The sequence below is a fragment of the Medicago sativa genome, chromosome 5 (genome assembly GCF_051527215.1).
Source record: "Medicago sativa cultivar Bolivia chromosome 5, Bolivia_mono, whole genome shotgun sequence".
Taxonomy (NCBI): Eukaryota; Viridiplantae; Streptophyta; class Magnoliopsida; order Fabales; family Fabaceae; genus Medicago; species Medicago sativa.
The window spans coordinates 56,188,375-56,204,576 of NC_140753.1; the positions used below are offsets into that span (position 1 = coordinate 56,188,375).

Sequence of the window (16,202 nt, forward strand, 5' to 3'; positions counted from 1 at the left end):
AAGGGAAAAAGTAAGCAAAACCCTTGAGAATCGAGGTCCGGGAGTTGTTTTCGCTACGGGAAGGTGTTAGGCACCCATAACGACTATAGTATCCTATAGGAACCGTCTTTAATTTCTACGCGCGCGCTTTATTTTTAAGTGCTATTTGAAATGATATTTACACCTAAGAGTTACTAAATGAAGAATTGGAGAGAGAAGAATGTTTTTGGATTTTTATTTTAGTTGAATTGAAGGAATTTTGTTCCTTGCCTACGTACCCGTTTAAGGGATCAAATCCACCGTAGTTCTCTCTCAAAAAATGTTTTTGTTTTTGTTGGTTGATTTTAGGTTTGTAAATTGGATTTTGAAGAATGGAGATTGAGAGGCCTCAAAGGCATAAGGTTGTAAAATTGTGAGGTTGAATTAGTGATTTGCAAAAGAAAGTCAAAGTTTGATTATTTTCATTGAAATTTGATTAAGAAAATGGAAAAGAAAATACAATGGGATATTGGATCCCAAGGTTTATTTGGAAAAGATTTGAGTGAAGTTTGTTCATTTTTTTTGGGAAAATGATTTTTCTAAGTATAAAGCCTAAACATTCATCTAAACATACAATCCTAAACATACATCTAAACATGCATATTCTAGCTATATCTAAAGTGATGTGTGTGCATGTGTCGGTGCTTGTGTCGGTGTACATCATTAGAGTCCATTGTCCTTTACATCATACCCTAGATACATTCTATGGCCTCTTTGCCAAGAAATTAAAAGCATAGGAATATTACAAAATTCCTAAGTGTTACATTCTAACTTTGGTACAAATTAAATTGCAAGAAAAATAGAGATGAATATGGGATGAAATGGAGATGTTTTGATGAATATGAAACATGAAATGAAAAGGTTAGTAGCATAAGGCAATATCAAAAGAAATAAAGCAAGAAAGACACTATAACATAAAGGATGGAAAACAAACCAAAATAAAGACAAAATGAGTGCAAACATGATTAAAATTTGCTCATAGAATGTAAGAGCCATATGACCTATAATTCTCACACTCCAATACATTTTTAAAGGTTTAGAATCAAATTTTGGAATAGGAATTAAGGCAACATGGTTAACTTGACATTTTGGAAGCAAACTTAAGCATATTTGCATTATTTAACTACACAACTAACTTGTAAACTAAGTAACCTATCAAGATTCACAATCATGCAGCAATATCAAACACAAACAGTGGCCAAAACTCCCTCAAATCAAGTGGCATAGGTCACAAATGTTCATCAAGCAATTGGGATTGAAATCAAGCAAATTTTCATTCATTTTTAGCACAAAATATCACAAAATAGTAGGAAAATTAGTCACATTATGTTCACCAATTTTTAATATGCAAAATTATCACAAGAACACCACAAAGTTATCAAGAAATGTGTATGAAAATTTTTAGAATTTTTAAGGCATTTTTAGACACAAAAACATATAAAATTTCACAATTTTCCAACAAAAATAGTAAACAATTGACAAGAAAATACCACACACCCTTTAACCAAGATTCAACATATGAAAATATCACAAAAATATCAAGAAAAAGATTAAGAACACATAGGAATTTTTTAGGGATTTTTTAGGCTAAAAAGTGCAAGAAAATTACTAATTCTAACAAAAATAAAGAAAAAAAATGCTTCAAATACTTTTCTCAAGTTTTAGCACAAAAAGATGTCACAAAAATGTTAGAAAAAATATTAAGAACACATAGAAAAAATTTTAGGATTTTTCATGAAGAGATTAAATGGACAGGGGTGCAAGAATCATTTTGCGGTGTGGAAATAGCACAAAATTCAGCAAAACGAAAATGGCAGACAAAACAAAAGCCCAAGCCCAGACTTAAGAGGGAAAGAACGGGTCAAAGCAAATTGGACCGGTTCAGGAACGGATCGGTTCAACCGAACCGGTCCAACAAGCATTAAACAACACAAGCCACTCCTTCTCTCTTTCCTCATCGTCCTCATTCTTTTCTTTTCTTCTTTCATTTCTTTCCCATTCCCACACACACAGTCACATAATCCTCTTCTCCTTTCTTCATTCTTTCATCTATTCAAACAATAATTCCTATAATTCTCTTCTCCTCAAAACACTAACACACACAAACATGAACAATCTTTACGGAAAACAACACAAATACATAATCCACAACTCAATTTGATGCAAGAAAACGGGAATGGCAGATTCACGATGAACTAGCAGCAATACAGATCAAGACAAAAGATGAAGTGGTGATACCTTTGCCGAACACACTCTGGATTCGTTCGAATTTGTGCGAACGAAGCTTCTTCTTCCCCTGTCCTTGACCGTCCACAGCCTCTGGTTCGTATTCGGCCTCTTCTTCTTCACGAATCCGACTCCGTTTTGATGACAATTTGCTGTTGATTTTCGCGGATCTGAATTGCTTGACGTGTTGTTGTGTCCTTGTCGAAAGCCTCAGCTTCAAATCTGTTGTGTGAGGTTCGATTGGTTCGAAACCTTGTGGTGTTGATGTGTTGCGATAGGTTTGGAATTGGTGTTTGTGGATGAATTCAGATTGTAAGATTGTAGCGGTTGATGATGAATGAGATAAGATGAAGGTAACAATTGAATGGTGATAATGGCGGTTATGGAGGTATGAGGTGGTGGTTTGTGGTGGTTGAAGTGGTGGTTGAGTGATGATGGTGAATTGGTTATGGTGGTGGAATGAAGAATGGAGGTGGTTAAAGGTGGTTAGGGAGTTGGTTAGGGTGGTGATGGAGTTTGTTAGGGTGGTTGAAGGTGGAAGAAAAAAGTGGTTATGGTGGTGGTGATTTTGATCACGTGAGAGAAGAGAAGAAAGAGGGAAAAAAGAAAATTTATTTGTGATTTTTTTGTGGAATTGTAAAGAATGATTGGTGTTGAAAATTGACCACAAGTTTGACTTATATAGGTGATGTGGTAAGCTTTGGGCCAATTGGAATGAGACATGTGGCACTGGACTCTAACAAATTTTTGTGGACCAATAACATTTGGACACGTGGCACTTGGACTCTAACAAACTTAAAAGGGATTAAAATGTAAATAACAAAAGTACAAGGACCGAAATGAAAATTAAAACTAAAATTGAATTGAAAAAGTAAATTGAAAATTAACGTAAAGCGAGACGATTAAAAACAACAAAGCAGATTAAAATGAAACAGACCTATTATGTGAAATGACCAAAACGCCCCTAAGGACTAAAACGACTTAAAATGACTCGGATGCAATTTAAAAAATGATTTTTAACAGGGAATTGAAACAAGAGCTTATGCAAACAAAATTAAAAGACTCATAGACAATTTCAAAATTTAAACAGGGTTTTGACACATGAAAAGACCAAAATGCCCCTAGGGGCAAAACTGACTCAAAATGACTTTAAATGCAATTTTTGAAATGGATTCTGACATAGAATTGAAAGGAAGACTTATTCACACTATTTGAAAAGACTCAAACAAATTTTTAAAGATCGAAAGAGATTTTACCATGGGAAATGACTAAAATGCCCCTAGGGGCTAAACTGACTAAAAAATGACTCAACTGATATTTTTTGAAACGAATTTTGACATGAGATTGAAACAAGGGCTTATACAAACCAATTTAAAAGACTCAAACAATTTTCAAGGATTAAAATGAGTTGATTGCAGGAAATGACTAAAATACCCTTTTATATGAATTTTGCAAATAACATTGAAATAAAATGCAGAGAAAGATGCAATTGATCAGAGACATATCAAATGACTTGAAATATAAGAAAAGAAGAATTGAATTGGTATTTTTAGGTCCAAAATTAGGGTATAACAGCACAAAGGGGAGGGGATTCAGGGGAATGGACTACGGTGAGCTACAAGCGTCGGAAAGCGATCCGACCGGGTGATCGAGGACAAGACAGACCTAGGAATTCTTCTCGGCATGGAGGCTATAGGGAGGACCGGTTTTACTCTTCAGGAAGACGTCATCAGTATCGTTCACGCGACTCACGCTACTTCTCTTGTGATTCACGTGTGTCTGCAGCAGAATTAGGGTTTCCAAATAGCAGCAGCAGGTTCCCACGCACACCATTCTCATTCTCGGTCTCACTATCATCATTCACGACCACACCATCATCATTCACGGCCAGGCATTTATCAGCATGCTCCTTCTCGCCATCATTCCAGGACTGAACGTGGAAGATCTTGCACCAGACAGGAAATGCGCTCCAGACCTGTTTCTATTTCAATTCCGCCATCTGCCATTTCGCAAGGTAACAATTCTGCCTCTAGGGCTTCCTTCTATGTCACAAACTTACCTAATCAGGCGCAATATGTTGATATCCGTAAGGCATTTGAGGTTTGTGGTATTCTATCGGATGTTTATGTGGCTAGAAATAGGAATGCTCGTGGCCAAAATTACGGTTTTGTGCGTTATATCAATGTGAAGGATGTCGCAAAACTACAGAAAGCTCTTAATAATGTTTATTTTGGTCAGAATAAAGTTTGGACGAATGTTGCACGCTTTGATAGGTTTGGTGAGGTTAAAAAAGAACTGTTGAATGGGTCGGAGGATGGTAAGAGATCAGCTGTAGTAGGAGGAAAAAATAAGTCGAAAAATAATGCCGATGATGAAAAAAAAAAGAAAAAAAAAGAATCAAATATTATGGGAGGAAAAAATAAGTCAAAAAATAGTGAAAAAATTGTTGTGAAGGAAAAAATTAATGAGGGAGAAAAAAACAATGATGGAGGTATTATTGATTCGGAGAAGGAAGAAATGGTGTTGGCTAGAAAACACGCACTTGAGCAGGTTAAATTGAATGCTAAGGGTAGTGAGGAGGAAAGGGAGCAAGTAAGGTTAAGTGGCGTAGCTGGTGTTATTCCTTATGCTAATTTTTTTAAAGAGGAAAATACTAGTCACGTCGGCGATGCACCCAAGGTGATTGGTGAAGCAAACGTCACGCGCAAGTTTCATTCTGATAATGAAGATGTTGTTTGGGCAAGTAAAGGGGCGTTGGCTAAAATGCTGAATGGGGACTTTATTCCAATTGTTCAACAGAAAATCATTGATGCTGGCTTTGATAATGTTCGAGTAGTACCTCGAGGTGGAGATAATGTGATTTTATTTTGTCCCGGTAAAGAAGACATGATGTCAGTTTACCTTGCAGCTGCTGATTTTTTCAATTGCTTCTTTACTGACATGCGTGCTTGGTCCCTGACTGAGGATAATGTGCCTGAAAGAGGTGTTTGGCTTCGAATTTATGGAGTTCCCTTACATGTTTGGCATTTTAAATTTCTTGAATTTATTTCCTCCTCTTGCGGAAGAATGTTAAAGATTGATCCTTGCACTACTAATTTGGAGAGGTTAGATTTTTCCCGTATTTTAGTTAGCACAAAATGTCTTGATACTATCAATGCGGTGGAGAATATTTTGATTGATGACAAGCATTATAGTATTAAAATTGTGGAAGAAATAGAAGCGGGATTTGCTCGTGATGTCTGTTTTGAAGAAGAAGCTTCTGACTCCGCTTCTGAATTTTCGGAACACTTTGATGAATTGAATATTGATGAACCCATAGTTGATGTATTAGTTCAAGATCTCAAGGAGGTATGGGAGAACTCAGCCGCAATGCAAACAGCAGCCCACTCTGCTGCGCCTTCAGACACTCAAAACAGCCATGTTTCAGCATCATTTGATATTCAACAAAAATCGGGGCTGCTACATATTGATCCCGTGTTGTCTGTTCCTTCAAAAGGACAATCATCATCGCCTTCTGCTCATTCCAATGATATCCGTAAAGGTGCAGCAAGCAAAATGAAATCAACAAAGGCAGCCTCTTGTTCCAGTACACACAAATCTCATTCAATTTCGGGTCCATGGAGCTCCGAATGGATTAAGGATCGCCACCTTGGAGATGTTGGAGTTGTTTTCTCGCATAAAAGAAAGGAAAAGGTGATGCAGCAGCGACATAAAGCTACCCACAATCCTTCTCTTATTAGCCTTCGACGTATTGCTCGTATGTCGCTCAAAGATCGTCAAAATCTAATTCGTATGCTCAAGAAAACAAAGAAGAAAGCAGCAGCTCCATCTTGCTCTATTGGCAGCAAAAATAAAGAATGTTTGGCTGCTAAATCCTCTTCAACAACATCGGGGGAAGATTGGAAAAATTGGCTTTCTTTGCGTGATAAATCTAATGGTGGTGGTAAAGATATTGTCGATATTGGTAAGGCAATTAATTTACAATTCAAAGGTGATTGCTCTAATATGTTTCAAGTTCTCTCGCGGCCTAATAAATTAGAGAGGAAGATTATGAAAGGTGACGTTGATGTGGAGGGCAGCCATGCGAATGTTGATGCCTTTTCAGCTGGTTGTTAAATCGTGTAGTGTCGGTTTAGGTGTTGGTGGTCAAAATGAAACTTATTTCTTATAACATCAGAGGCTTGGGGAGTTTTGAGAAAAAAAATGAAATTCAAAAGATGGTGAAATTTTATCGTCCGTGGATTTTATGTGTTCAGGAAACTAAGTTGGAAATTATTAATGATTTTTTTTGTGCTTCGCTTTGGGGTAATCCAAATTACGGTTTCTCGTACAGACCATCTGTAGCGGCTTCCGGCCGCATTTTAACTATTTGGGACACTGATGAGGTTGATGTCATGATTACTAGGAGCATGGCTCATGTTGTTATTATTCAAGGTAAAATGTTGAAAAATGGGGCTGATTTTTCTCTTGAAAATGTTTACGCTCCGTGTGAACCCCTTCGGCGGCAGGATGTTTGGAATCAACTTGGATTGGTTATTAGCAATTTTCGTGAATCCAATTGGTGTGTCTGTGGTGATTTTAATGCTATTCGGTCTCAAGCTGAACGCAAAAGCAGAATGGTGGGCACTTTTGTTGAAGATTATTCTCATTTCAATCAATTCATTGATAGTAATATCCTTTTAGATCTTCCTCTTTGTGGTAGAAATTATACTTGGTTTAGAGGGGATGGCGTCTCTATGAGCCGTCTTGATCGCTTTCTTCTTTCAGAAGACTGGTGCGCTTGTTGGCCTAATTTAATGCAACGAGCCTTAAATCGCGGTCTTTCTGATCATTGCCCAATTTTGCTATCTATGGATGAAGATAATTGGGGCCCTCGCCCTAGGCGCATGCTGAAGTGTTGGGGTGAATTACCAGGTTACAAACAGTTTGTTAGAGATAATTTGCAATCATTTCATATTGAGGGATGGGGCGGCTATGTCCTTAAAGAAAAATTGAAGTTGATTAAAGGAAATCTGAACACTTGGCATAAGAACCACACTCAAAACCTTGAAGGTCGTTTAAGCAAATGTTCAAGATCGTATTTATTTTTTAGATGCTAAAGGGGAGGATGATGATCTTTTACTGGAAGAAATTGAGGAGCTTCATTCTCTATCATAAAATTTTCATTCCTTATCTCGCATTAACACCAGCATGCAATGGCAGAAATCTAGATTACTTTGGTTAAAAGAGGGTGATGCTAACTCTAAGTTTTTTCATAGCATTATGTCCTCTAGGCGGCGAGCAAATTCCATATTTTCTTTAATTGTTGATGGCACTACTGTTGAAGGCGTGGAAGGAATTAGGGGACTGGTTTTTAACCATTTCTCATCTCATTTTCGATCTGTGGCAGGCGAAAGACCTAGCATTGAGAATCTCAATTTTAATATGCTTAATGTAGGTCAATGTGGAGATCTAACCAAACCTTTTTCAGTTGAGGAAGTTAAGCAAGCTGTTTGGGATTGTGACAGTTTCAAAAGTCCTGGACCAGATGGTGTTAATAAGTTTTGTTAAAGATTTCTGGCCGGAACTCCGTGATGATTTTATGCGCTTTATATCTGATTTTCACAGGAATGGGAAGTTGTCAAAAGGTATCAATAGTACTTTTATTGCTTTAATTCCAAAAGTTGAGTGTCCTCAGCGCCTGAATGATTTTCGACCAATCTCTATGGTTGGAAGTTTATACAAAGTTCTTTCAAAGGTCCTCTCAAACAGATTGCGAAGAGTTATGTCTAGTGTTATCTCGAAAACTCAATCAGCTTTTATTCATGGTAGACAGATTCTTGACGGTATCCTCATTGCTAATGAGATTGTGGAAGATGCTAAGCGCCTAAAAAAAGATTTGCTCTTATTCAAAGTTGATTTCGAGAAGGCTTTTGACTCAATTGATTGGTTCTACCTTGAAGCAGTTATGAAAAAAATGAATTTTCCAACATTATGGCGCAAGTGGATTATGGAATGCGTCAGTACGGCCTCAACATCTGTTCTTGTTAATGGCAGCCCAACTGAGGAATTCAAATTTGAACGGGGGTTGAGGCAAGGTGACCCTCTTTCTCCCTTTCTTTTTTTAATAGCTGCTGAAGGATTGAATGTCATGATGAATGCTTTAGTAGAGGCTGGACTTTTTTCTGGTTACAAGGTGGGGCATAATAATAATCTTGTTTCCATCACTCATTTACAATTTGCTGATGACACCTTGTTAATTGGGGATCGAAGCTGGGCTAATATTAGAGCTCTGAAAGCTCTTCTCATTCTATTTGAAGCGACATCTGGTCTCAAAGTGAACTTCCACAAAAGTATGTTAGTTGGTGTTAATATTCATGATTCTTGGTTGGCCGAGGCAGCCTCTGTTCTTCATTGTAAATTGGGAAGAGTTCCTTTTCTATATCTGGGGCTGCCTATAGGTGGTGATCCTTGCAAATTAAAATTTTGGCAACCCTTGATTAACTGTATTAAATCCAGATTATCGGGTTGGAAGAGTAAAAATCTATCTTTGGGTGGCCGTTTAGTTCTTCTAAAGTCTGTCTTGTCCTCTCTTCCGGTCTACTTTCTTTCCTTCTTCAAAGCTCCCGCAGGTATCATTTCCTCTATTGAATCTATTTTTAATTGCTTTTTTTGGGGGGGCTGTGAGGAGGTTAGGAAAATTTCTTGGATTAACTGGGACACTATTTGTTCCAAAAAGGAGGATGGAGGGTTAGGAGTGCGGAGGATTCGGGAGTTTAATTTGGCATTACTTGGTAAATGGTGTTGGCGTATGCGGGTTGAAAATAGGAGTTTGTGGTATAGAGTTTTAGTAGGTAGATATGGGGAGGTAGGAGGTATAATCGCAGAGGAGGGGCGGTTTAACTCTGTCTGGTGGAATAATTTAATAAATATAAAAAATGGGGCTGGTGTGGGAGGTGGGCGGTGGTTTGATGATAATGTTGGGCGGGAGGTAGGCGACGGTGCTCATACTTTATTTTGGTGGGATCCTTGGATTGATGGGTTAGTTTTGAAGAATAGTTTTGGCCGCCTTTTTGATCTTGCTAATAATAAAATGGCAACGGTAGTTGAAATGTATTCGCTTGGGTGGGGGGAAGAGGGGGAAGCTTGGAAGTGGCGGCGTCGTTTGTTTGCTTGGGAGGAGGAGAAGGTGCGGGAGTGTTGTGATATCTTAACTAATATTGTTTTGCAGCCTAATCATTCTGACAGGTGGATTTGGCACTTACATGCTTCCAACGTCACAAGTGCTTATAACCATCTGTTAACACCAACCAGTAACAACTTGTCAGCAACTCACACGTCAGAAATCTGGAACAAGGAAGTGCCTCTGAAAATTAGTCTCTTTGCTTGGCGTTTGTTGCGGGATAGATTACCAACAACGGACAATCTAATTAAAAGACACATTTTACTTCCAAATGCTCAGTTATGTGTGGGTGGATGCGGTATGATGGAGGATGCAAAACACTTATTCCTCTCTTGTGATTTTTTTGGTAAACTTTGGTATGGTATTTCTCATTGGCTTAGTTACCATATAGTGTTTCCTGAACATGTGCCAGACCATTTATATCAATTTGGCACCTTAGGAGGCTTCTCAAAAAACAACCACTCCGCTTCTCATCTTATATGGTTATCTTGTGTGTGGGTAATTTGGCTTGAAAGGAATGCTCGGGTTTTTCACCAAACAGAAGCTTCGATTAATCAATTGCTAGATAAAGCTAAGCTTCAATCTTACTGGTGGCTGAAAGCAAATCGTCCTAGTTTTGTTTTTTCCTACCATTCTTGGTGGTTAAATCCTTTACCTTGCTTGGGAATTATTATGTAACAGGGTAGCTATCTTTTTTGGTTTTTCCTGTTTATGTTCCCCGTATTTTTTTGATTGTATTTGATACTCTTTCAGCTGGGTTTTTGGCACTCCTTGTGCTGAAATCTTCGGGCGTTCAGTAATATATTCAATTTTAGCTTCTTCAAAAAAAAATGTTCACCAATCACTGTTTTATCTTGGTTTTCGGGTGTCAAACATTGATTACGTTTGAACCTTTCAAACCGGTGATATCTTATTTTTTCTTGGGAAGGGAAAAAGTAAGCAAAACCCTTGAGAATCGAGGTCCGGGAGTTGTTTTCGCTACGGGAAGGTGTTAGGCACCCATAACGACTATAGTAACCTATAGGAACCGTCTTTAATTTCTACGCGCGCGCTTTATTTTTAAATGCTATTTGAAAATGTTATTTACACCTAAGAATGTTCTATGTGAAGAATTGGAGGGAGAAGAATGTTTTTGGGTTTTTATTTTAGTTGAATTGAAGGAATTTTGTTCCTTGCCTACGTACCCGTTTAAGGGATCAAATCCACCGTAGTTCTCTCTCAAAAAAATGTTTTTGTTTTTGTTGGTTGATTTTAAGTTTGAAAATGGATTTTGGAAGAATAGAAAGAGGCCTCAAGGGCATGAGATTAGGAAATAGTGAGGTTGGATTAGTGAATTGCAAAAAAGAGTCAAAGTTTGATTATTTTCATTGAAATTTGATTAAGAAAATGGAAAAGAAAAATACAATGGGATATTGGATCCCAAGGTTTGTTTGGAAAAGCTTTGAGTGAAGTTGTTCACATTTGTTTGGAAAATTGGTTTTTCTAAGTAGAAGTCCTAGGCATTCATCTAAACATACATCTAAACATGCATATTCTAGCTACTTAGTGATGTGTGTGCATGTGTCGGTGTTTGTGTCGGTGTACATTTTTAGAGTCCATTGTCCTTTACATCATACCCTAGATACATTCTATGGCCTCTTTGCCAAGAAATTAAAAGCATGAAAGAATATTACAAAATTTCCTAAGTGTTTACATTCTAACTTTGGTATAAATTAAGTTGCAAGAAAGAAAATAGAGATGAAAATGGGATGCAATGATGATGCTTATGGTGAATATGAAATATGAAAGGAAAAGGTTAGTAGCATAAGGCAATATCAAAGAAGTGAAGTAAGAGAAATATTAGAATATAAAAGATAGAAAATAAGTGCAAACATGGCCAAAACTTGTTCATAAAATGCAGGAACCAAGTGACCTATAATTCTCACATTCCAATTACATTTTAAAGGTTTAGAAACAAGTTTTGGAATGGGAATTAAGGCTACATGGTTTACTTGACATTTTAAAACAAGTTTGAAGCATATTTATATTATTTAACTACTTGATGACTTGTAAGCTAAGCAACCTACCAAAATTCACAATTATGCAACAAAATTAAACACAAACAGTAGCTAAACTCTATGGAATCAAGTGGAATAGGTCACCAAAATTTATCAAGCAATTTGGATCGAAATTAAGCAAAATTCCACTTATTTTTAGCACAAAATATGACAAAACTAGCAAGAAAATTAACACCTCATTTTTTAACCAATTTTAGCATGTGAAAATTATTACAAAATGCTACAAAAATATCAAGAAGTCTACATGAATTTTTTGGAATTTTTTAAGGGTTTTTTGGACTAAAAATCACAAGAAAATTATTAATTCTAGCAAAAAAATGGAAAAAAAAATGCTTCAAGTATTTTTCTCAATTTTTAGCACAAGAAAAAGTCACAAGTATGTTGAAAGAAATATTAAGAATCACATGGAAAAGATTTTAGGATGTTTACAAGATTTTTAAGCTAAAAAGTGCAAGAAAATTGTTAAATCTAAAAAAAATAGTAAACAAATAGGAAAAAATGCTACACATATTTTTTGTCAAGATTTATTATGCAAAAATGTTATAAAAACATCAAGAAAGTCATCAAGAAACTATGGAAATTTAACTGGAATTTTTTTTAAAGATTTTTGAACATGCAGGGGGTATGAACAGCAGAATTTAGCAAGAAACACACAGGGGTGGGGGGCGCAAAGAGCAGTAAGGCTTCCAGGCATGGCAGGTTTGGGCTCAGGAAGAGAGGGCCTGGGACATGGAGCAAACCATGGGTTAAACCACGGGTTGAACCGGTTTTGAGAGTGTATATAAGCAAGAAAACCGGTTCAACCTCATTCCAACCCTATGTTTCTCTCACTAAGATGCAATCTAGAGAGAGAGAGTCTGCAAGTGACTCTCTCTTCTCCGACGAAGCTCAACTCCTCCGACGTGGTGGCCGGTGGAAGCGCCGCCGCGTCGGAGTTCTAAACTACTCCGATTCGAAATTAAAACACATGTTCTTAAAGCTCTTCTCCTCCTCTTTTCAATTCTGAAAATAGATTTCTGAGAGGATTCTCGAATTGGCGTAGATCTAGAAAGGAACCTACAGTTTCAAACGTTTATCGTTTTTTCAAAATTTTCGAAGAAAAGGTTGTGCAGCTTTCGATCTATGCCATTCAACACATAACAGAGAGCTTTTTTTTTTAAAGGAAGATAGTGAATCAAGAATTTACCTCTGTCTGATTCAAGAATTCGAACGGAGAAGTTGAGACGGAGCTTCGTTTTTGCTTCTAATGGATGTTTCTTTGTTGCTACGCACTGGAAAACGAGGAAGTGAACACGTTCCTCTTCCTCTCTGGTTCCACTTCGAATTTGACCTCTTCCTTCTTCTCTGACTTCGAATCCGATCTTCTTTTTCCTCTTCTCTTCGATCTTCTTTCTGTGATCGTGTTTTCACTGGAATTGCAGGAAGAACATTCAACGGTTCGATGATGAAAATTCTCAAAGAGAATTGCTGAGAACTGACGTTGAATTCATTGAATTTTGTTGTGTCTAAGAGTTTTGATGCATTCTGTGATGAATCAGTATGAAGATTGTTGTGGATTGATGAATCTTTGGGTTGGATTCAATCGAAATTGATGTTATTGGAAACGGTTAGGGTTTCAATTTCATATGTTCTTGGTGAAGTTCATGAGAATTTTTGCTTTTGATTCGTTTTGGTGATGAGAGAGAGAATGTGACGTGTTTGTGGTGATTTTTGCTGAGTTGTTAGCTTCTGAATGGCACTGCAATGATTGGAGCCTTTTATAGGCTGCCAAGTGTAGCTTCTGGACCAATGGCTGACTGCCACGTGGCATAGCTTGTAACAAACTTTGACTGCCTTGTAACTGCTTTGACTTTGGGATTTTTCTGCAAAATATGACAAACAAAGGACCAATCTGCAAAAATACTTAAAAAAGGACAAAAAAGGACTATAACGCAAATATTAGAAAATTAGGACTAAAATTAAAATAAAATTGAATTAAAATTGGTAATTGGAAAATAACGTAAAGTGGAACGTCTAAAATTTGACAAAACGGACTAAAACGAACCAATGGCCTAAATGAGGTACTTTAAAGTACCTCTCTGCCGAAATTTTGTGTGAAATGACCAAAATGCCCCTAGGGCAAAACTGACTCAAAATGACTCAGATGCAAATTAAAATGGATTTTTAACAAGGAACTGAATCAAAGACTCATACAAGTAAAATTAAAAGACTCAGAGACAATTTTAAGGGTTTAAACAGTGACTTGACACTTGAAATGACCAAAATGCCCCTAGGGGCAAAACTGACTCAAAATGACTTCAAACGCAAATTTTGGAATGGATTTTGACATAGAATGAAACAAAGACTTATTCAACCTATTTGAAAGGACTTAAACAAATTTTAGGAGACTGAAAGAAATTTTGACATAGGAAATGACTAAAATACCCTTGCATGTAGATTTTGCAAATAATCATTGAAATAAAATGCAGAGAAAGATGCAATTGATCAGAGACAGTTCAAATGACTTAAAATACAAGAAAAGAAGAATTGAGTTAGTATTTTTAGGTCCAAAATTAGGGTATAACAGCTGCCCCTATTTAAGTTTCTTTGTCCGGAGAGTCAAGAGACGGAGTCTTAGAGTTGACGGGACGAAGATACTTAAATATTAACATTTGCACTGCTTTTGGACATAAAAATACGCTTTCAGAGTTTCAAAGATATGAATGTTATGCAATATTTGATTATGAATGCAAGACAAACAACTGGAGTCTATGGAACCTGTGATGTCACTGGGGATTCAGGTGGACATTGACAGGGTAGACAAACCAGGGATAGAAAATAAGGTACAAGCTGTTCTTTGGGTCGAACTAGTCACTTGACCAAGGAATACAAAACAAAAGATAGGTGCAAGCTGTTCGTGGAATTTGAACTTGGCACTTGACCGGAAACATAGACATATAGGCAGATACAAGTGGTTCTTTGGATCGAACTTGACACTTGGTTGAAAACACAAACAGATAGGCAGACACAAACTGTTCTTTTGGATTGAACTGGCTGTTTGGCTGGAGACATAGACAAAAGGGTTGATACAAGCTGTTTCTTTGGATCGAACTTGCTTGTTGGATTATCACCACATCATGTGGGAGAGTGCAGACTGTTCTCTTAGAACGAACTCGTCGTTTGACCGATAACAAAGCATAAGCTGGGTACAAACTGTTCTTCAGATTTGAACTTGCCGTCTGACTGATAACAGAGCATGAGCTGGATACAAACTGTTCTATCGAACTTGCCGTTTGACCGATAACAAAGCATAGGCTGGGTACAAACTGTTCTATCGAACTTGCCGTTTGTCCGGAAGCATAGGTATGTAAGCAGGTACAAGTGGTTCTTTTTTGGATTGAACCTGGCACTTGACCAGTAACAAGATACAAATTGAAAGTCTGGTTTAACAAAATACCAATTGTCGGTAAATTGTTATTTGACTTGATTCGAAAATAGACATGACCATTTTTGTTGGCCCAAGAGTAAATTGAGAGTAAATTGACATTGATTTGAGTTGAAAATTGACATTGAAAGTTGAGATTGAAAGTTGAGATTGAACAGAGACATAGACACAGACATTGGATTGAGAGTTGAAATTGAAAGAGACATTGGGAATTGGAATTGGATTGAGACATAGACATTGACATTGGATTGGAGAGTTGCAATTGACATTGAAATTGGATTGGAATTGGATTGGAAATTGACATTGGATATTGTCATTGGAATTGGAATTGACATTGACATTGGATATTGTCATTGACATTGGAGATTGACATTGACATTGACATTTGACATTGACATTTGACATTGGATTGAAATTGGAATTTGACATTGACATTGGAGATTGTCATTGGAGATTGTCATTGAAATTGGAATTGAAATTGGAGATTGACATTGATATTGACATTGGAATTGGAAATGAGATTGCTTCGAATTTGACAGTTGAAATTGAAATTGAGATTGGAAATTGCTTCGAATTTGACAGTTTGACATTTGAAATTGGAAAGTGCTTCGAATTTGACAGGTTGAAATTAAATTGAATTTGGAATTGGAATTGAAATTGAAATTGAATTTGACAGTTGGAATTTGGATTGAATTTGACAGTTGAAAGTTGGATATGCAACATGTATGTATGGTATAGCAAAATTATTGGATGTATGAGCACATAAAATGCATGATTATGCATGTATGAATGCTTGGAATGCATGATTGATTGGCAGTTTGGCGGAGAAGTTTCGCAAAGGCAGACGAAACATTGGAAGATTGGGCACGTAGTGGCTCGTGCTGCAACATATTCACAGGGGAAAAAACCTCTTTTGGAGAGACCGTCGTTGAGAGACGTATCAAAAACCATGGCTGAGGGCAGTAAAACTTGTGGAGGAGGACCCTTGGAAGGTTCTTGGATACAGGTCGCCGTTGCTAGGCGTGTCAGTGCTGGGTAAACATTGGATGTTCGCATCTGTGGTCAATGCTTTTTCAATATTTCATTCTTTCATTTTTCTCATTTTCAAACCCCATTTTTGCCTGAACCGCCCTTTCGGGTTTTCGATTCACCGGGGAATAAAGATTCTTTTCATTGCCCCATTTTTGCCTGAATTGCCTTCATAGGTTGTCAATCAGCGGGGTGCTCATTTTTGCCTAAGCCGCCCTTTCGGGTTTTCAACTTAGCGAGCTTTTCATTTTCATTTTTCCTTTTTTCATTTTCATTCTGTTTTTCA

General features: G+C 37.1%; 2 protein-coding genes across 2 annotated transcripts; both read left to right on the top strand.

Moving 5' to 3' along the window:
• Positions 1-4,206: 4,206 nt before the first annotated feature.
• Positions 4,207-6,360, top strand: LOC146923285 (uncharacterized). Its single transcript, XM_085711678.1, has one exon. It carries the CDS (start codon positions 4,207-4,209, stop codon positions 6,358-6,360), a length of 2,154 nt encoding a protein of 717 aa, XP_085567804.1.
• A 101-nt stretch (positions 6,361-6,461) lies between these two features.
• LOC146923286 (uncharacterized) lies at positions 6,462-7,343 on the top strand. Its single transcript, XM_085711679.1, has one exon. The coding sequence runs from the start codon at positions 6,462-6,464 to the stop codon at positions 7,341-7,343; it is 882 nt and encodes a 293-aa protein (XP_085567805.1).
• The last annotated feature ends 8,859 nt before the right edge of the window (positions 7,344-16,202 follow it).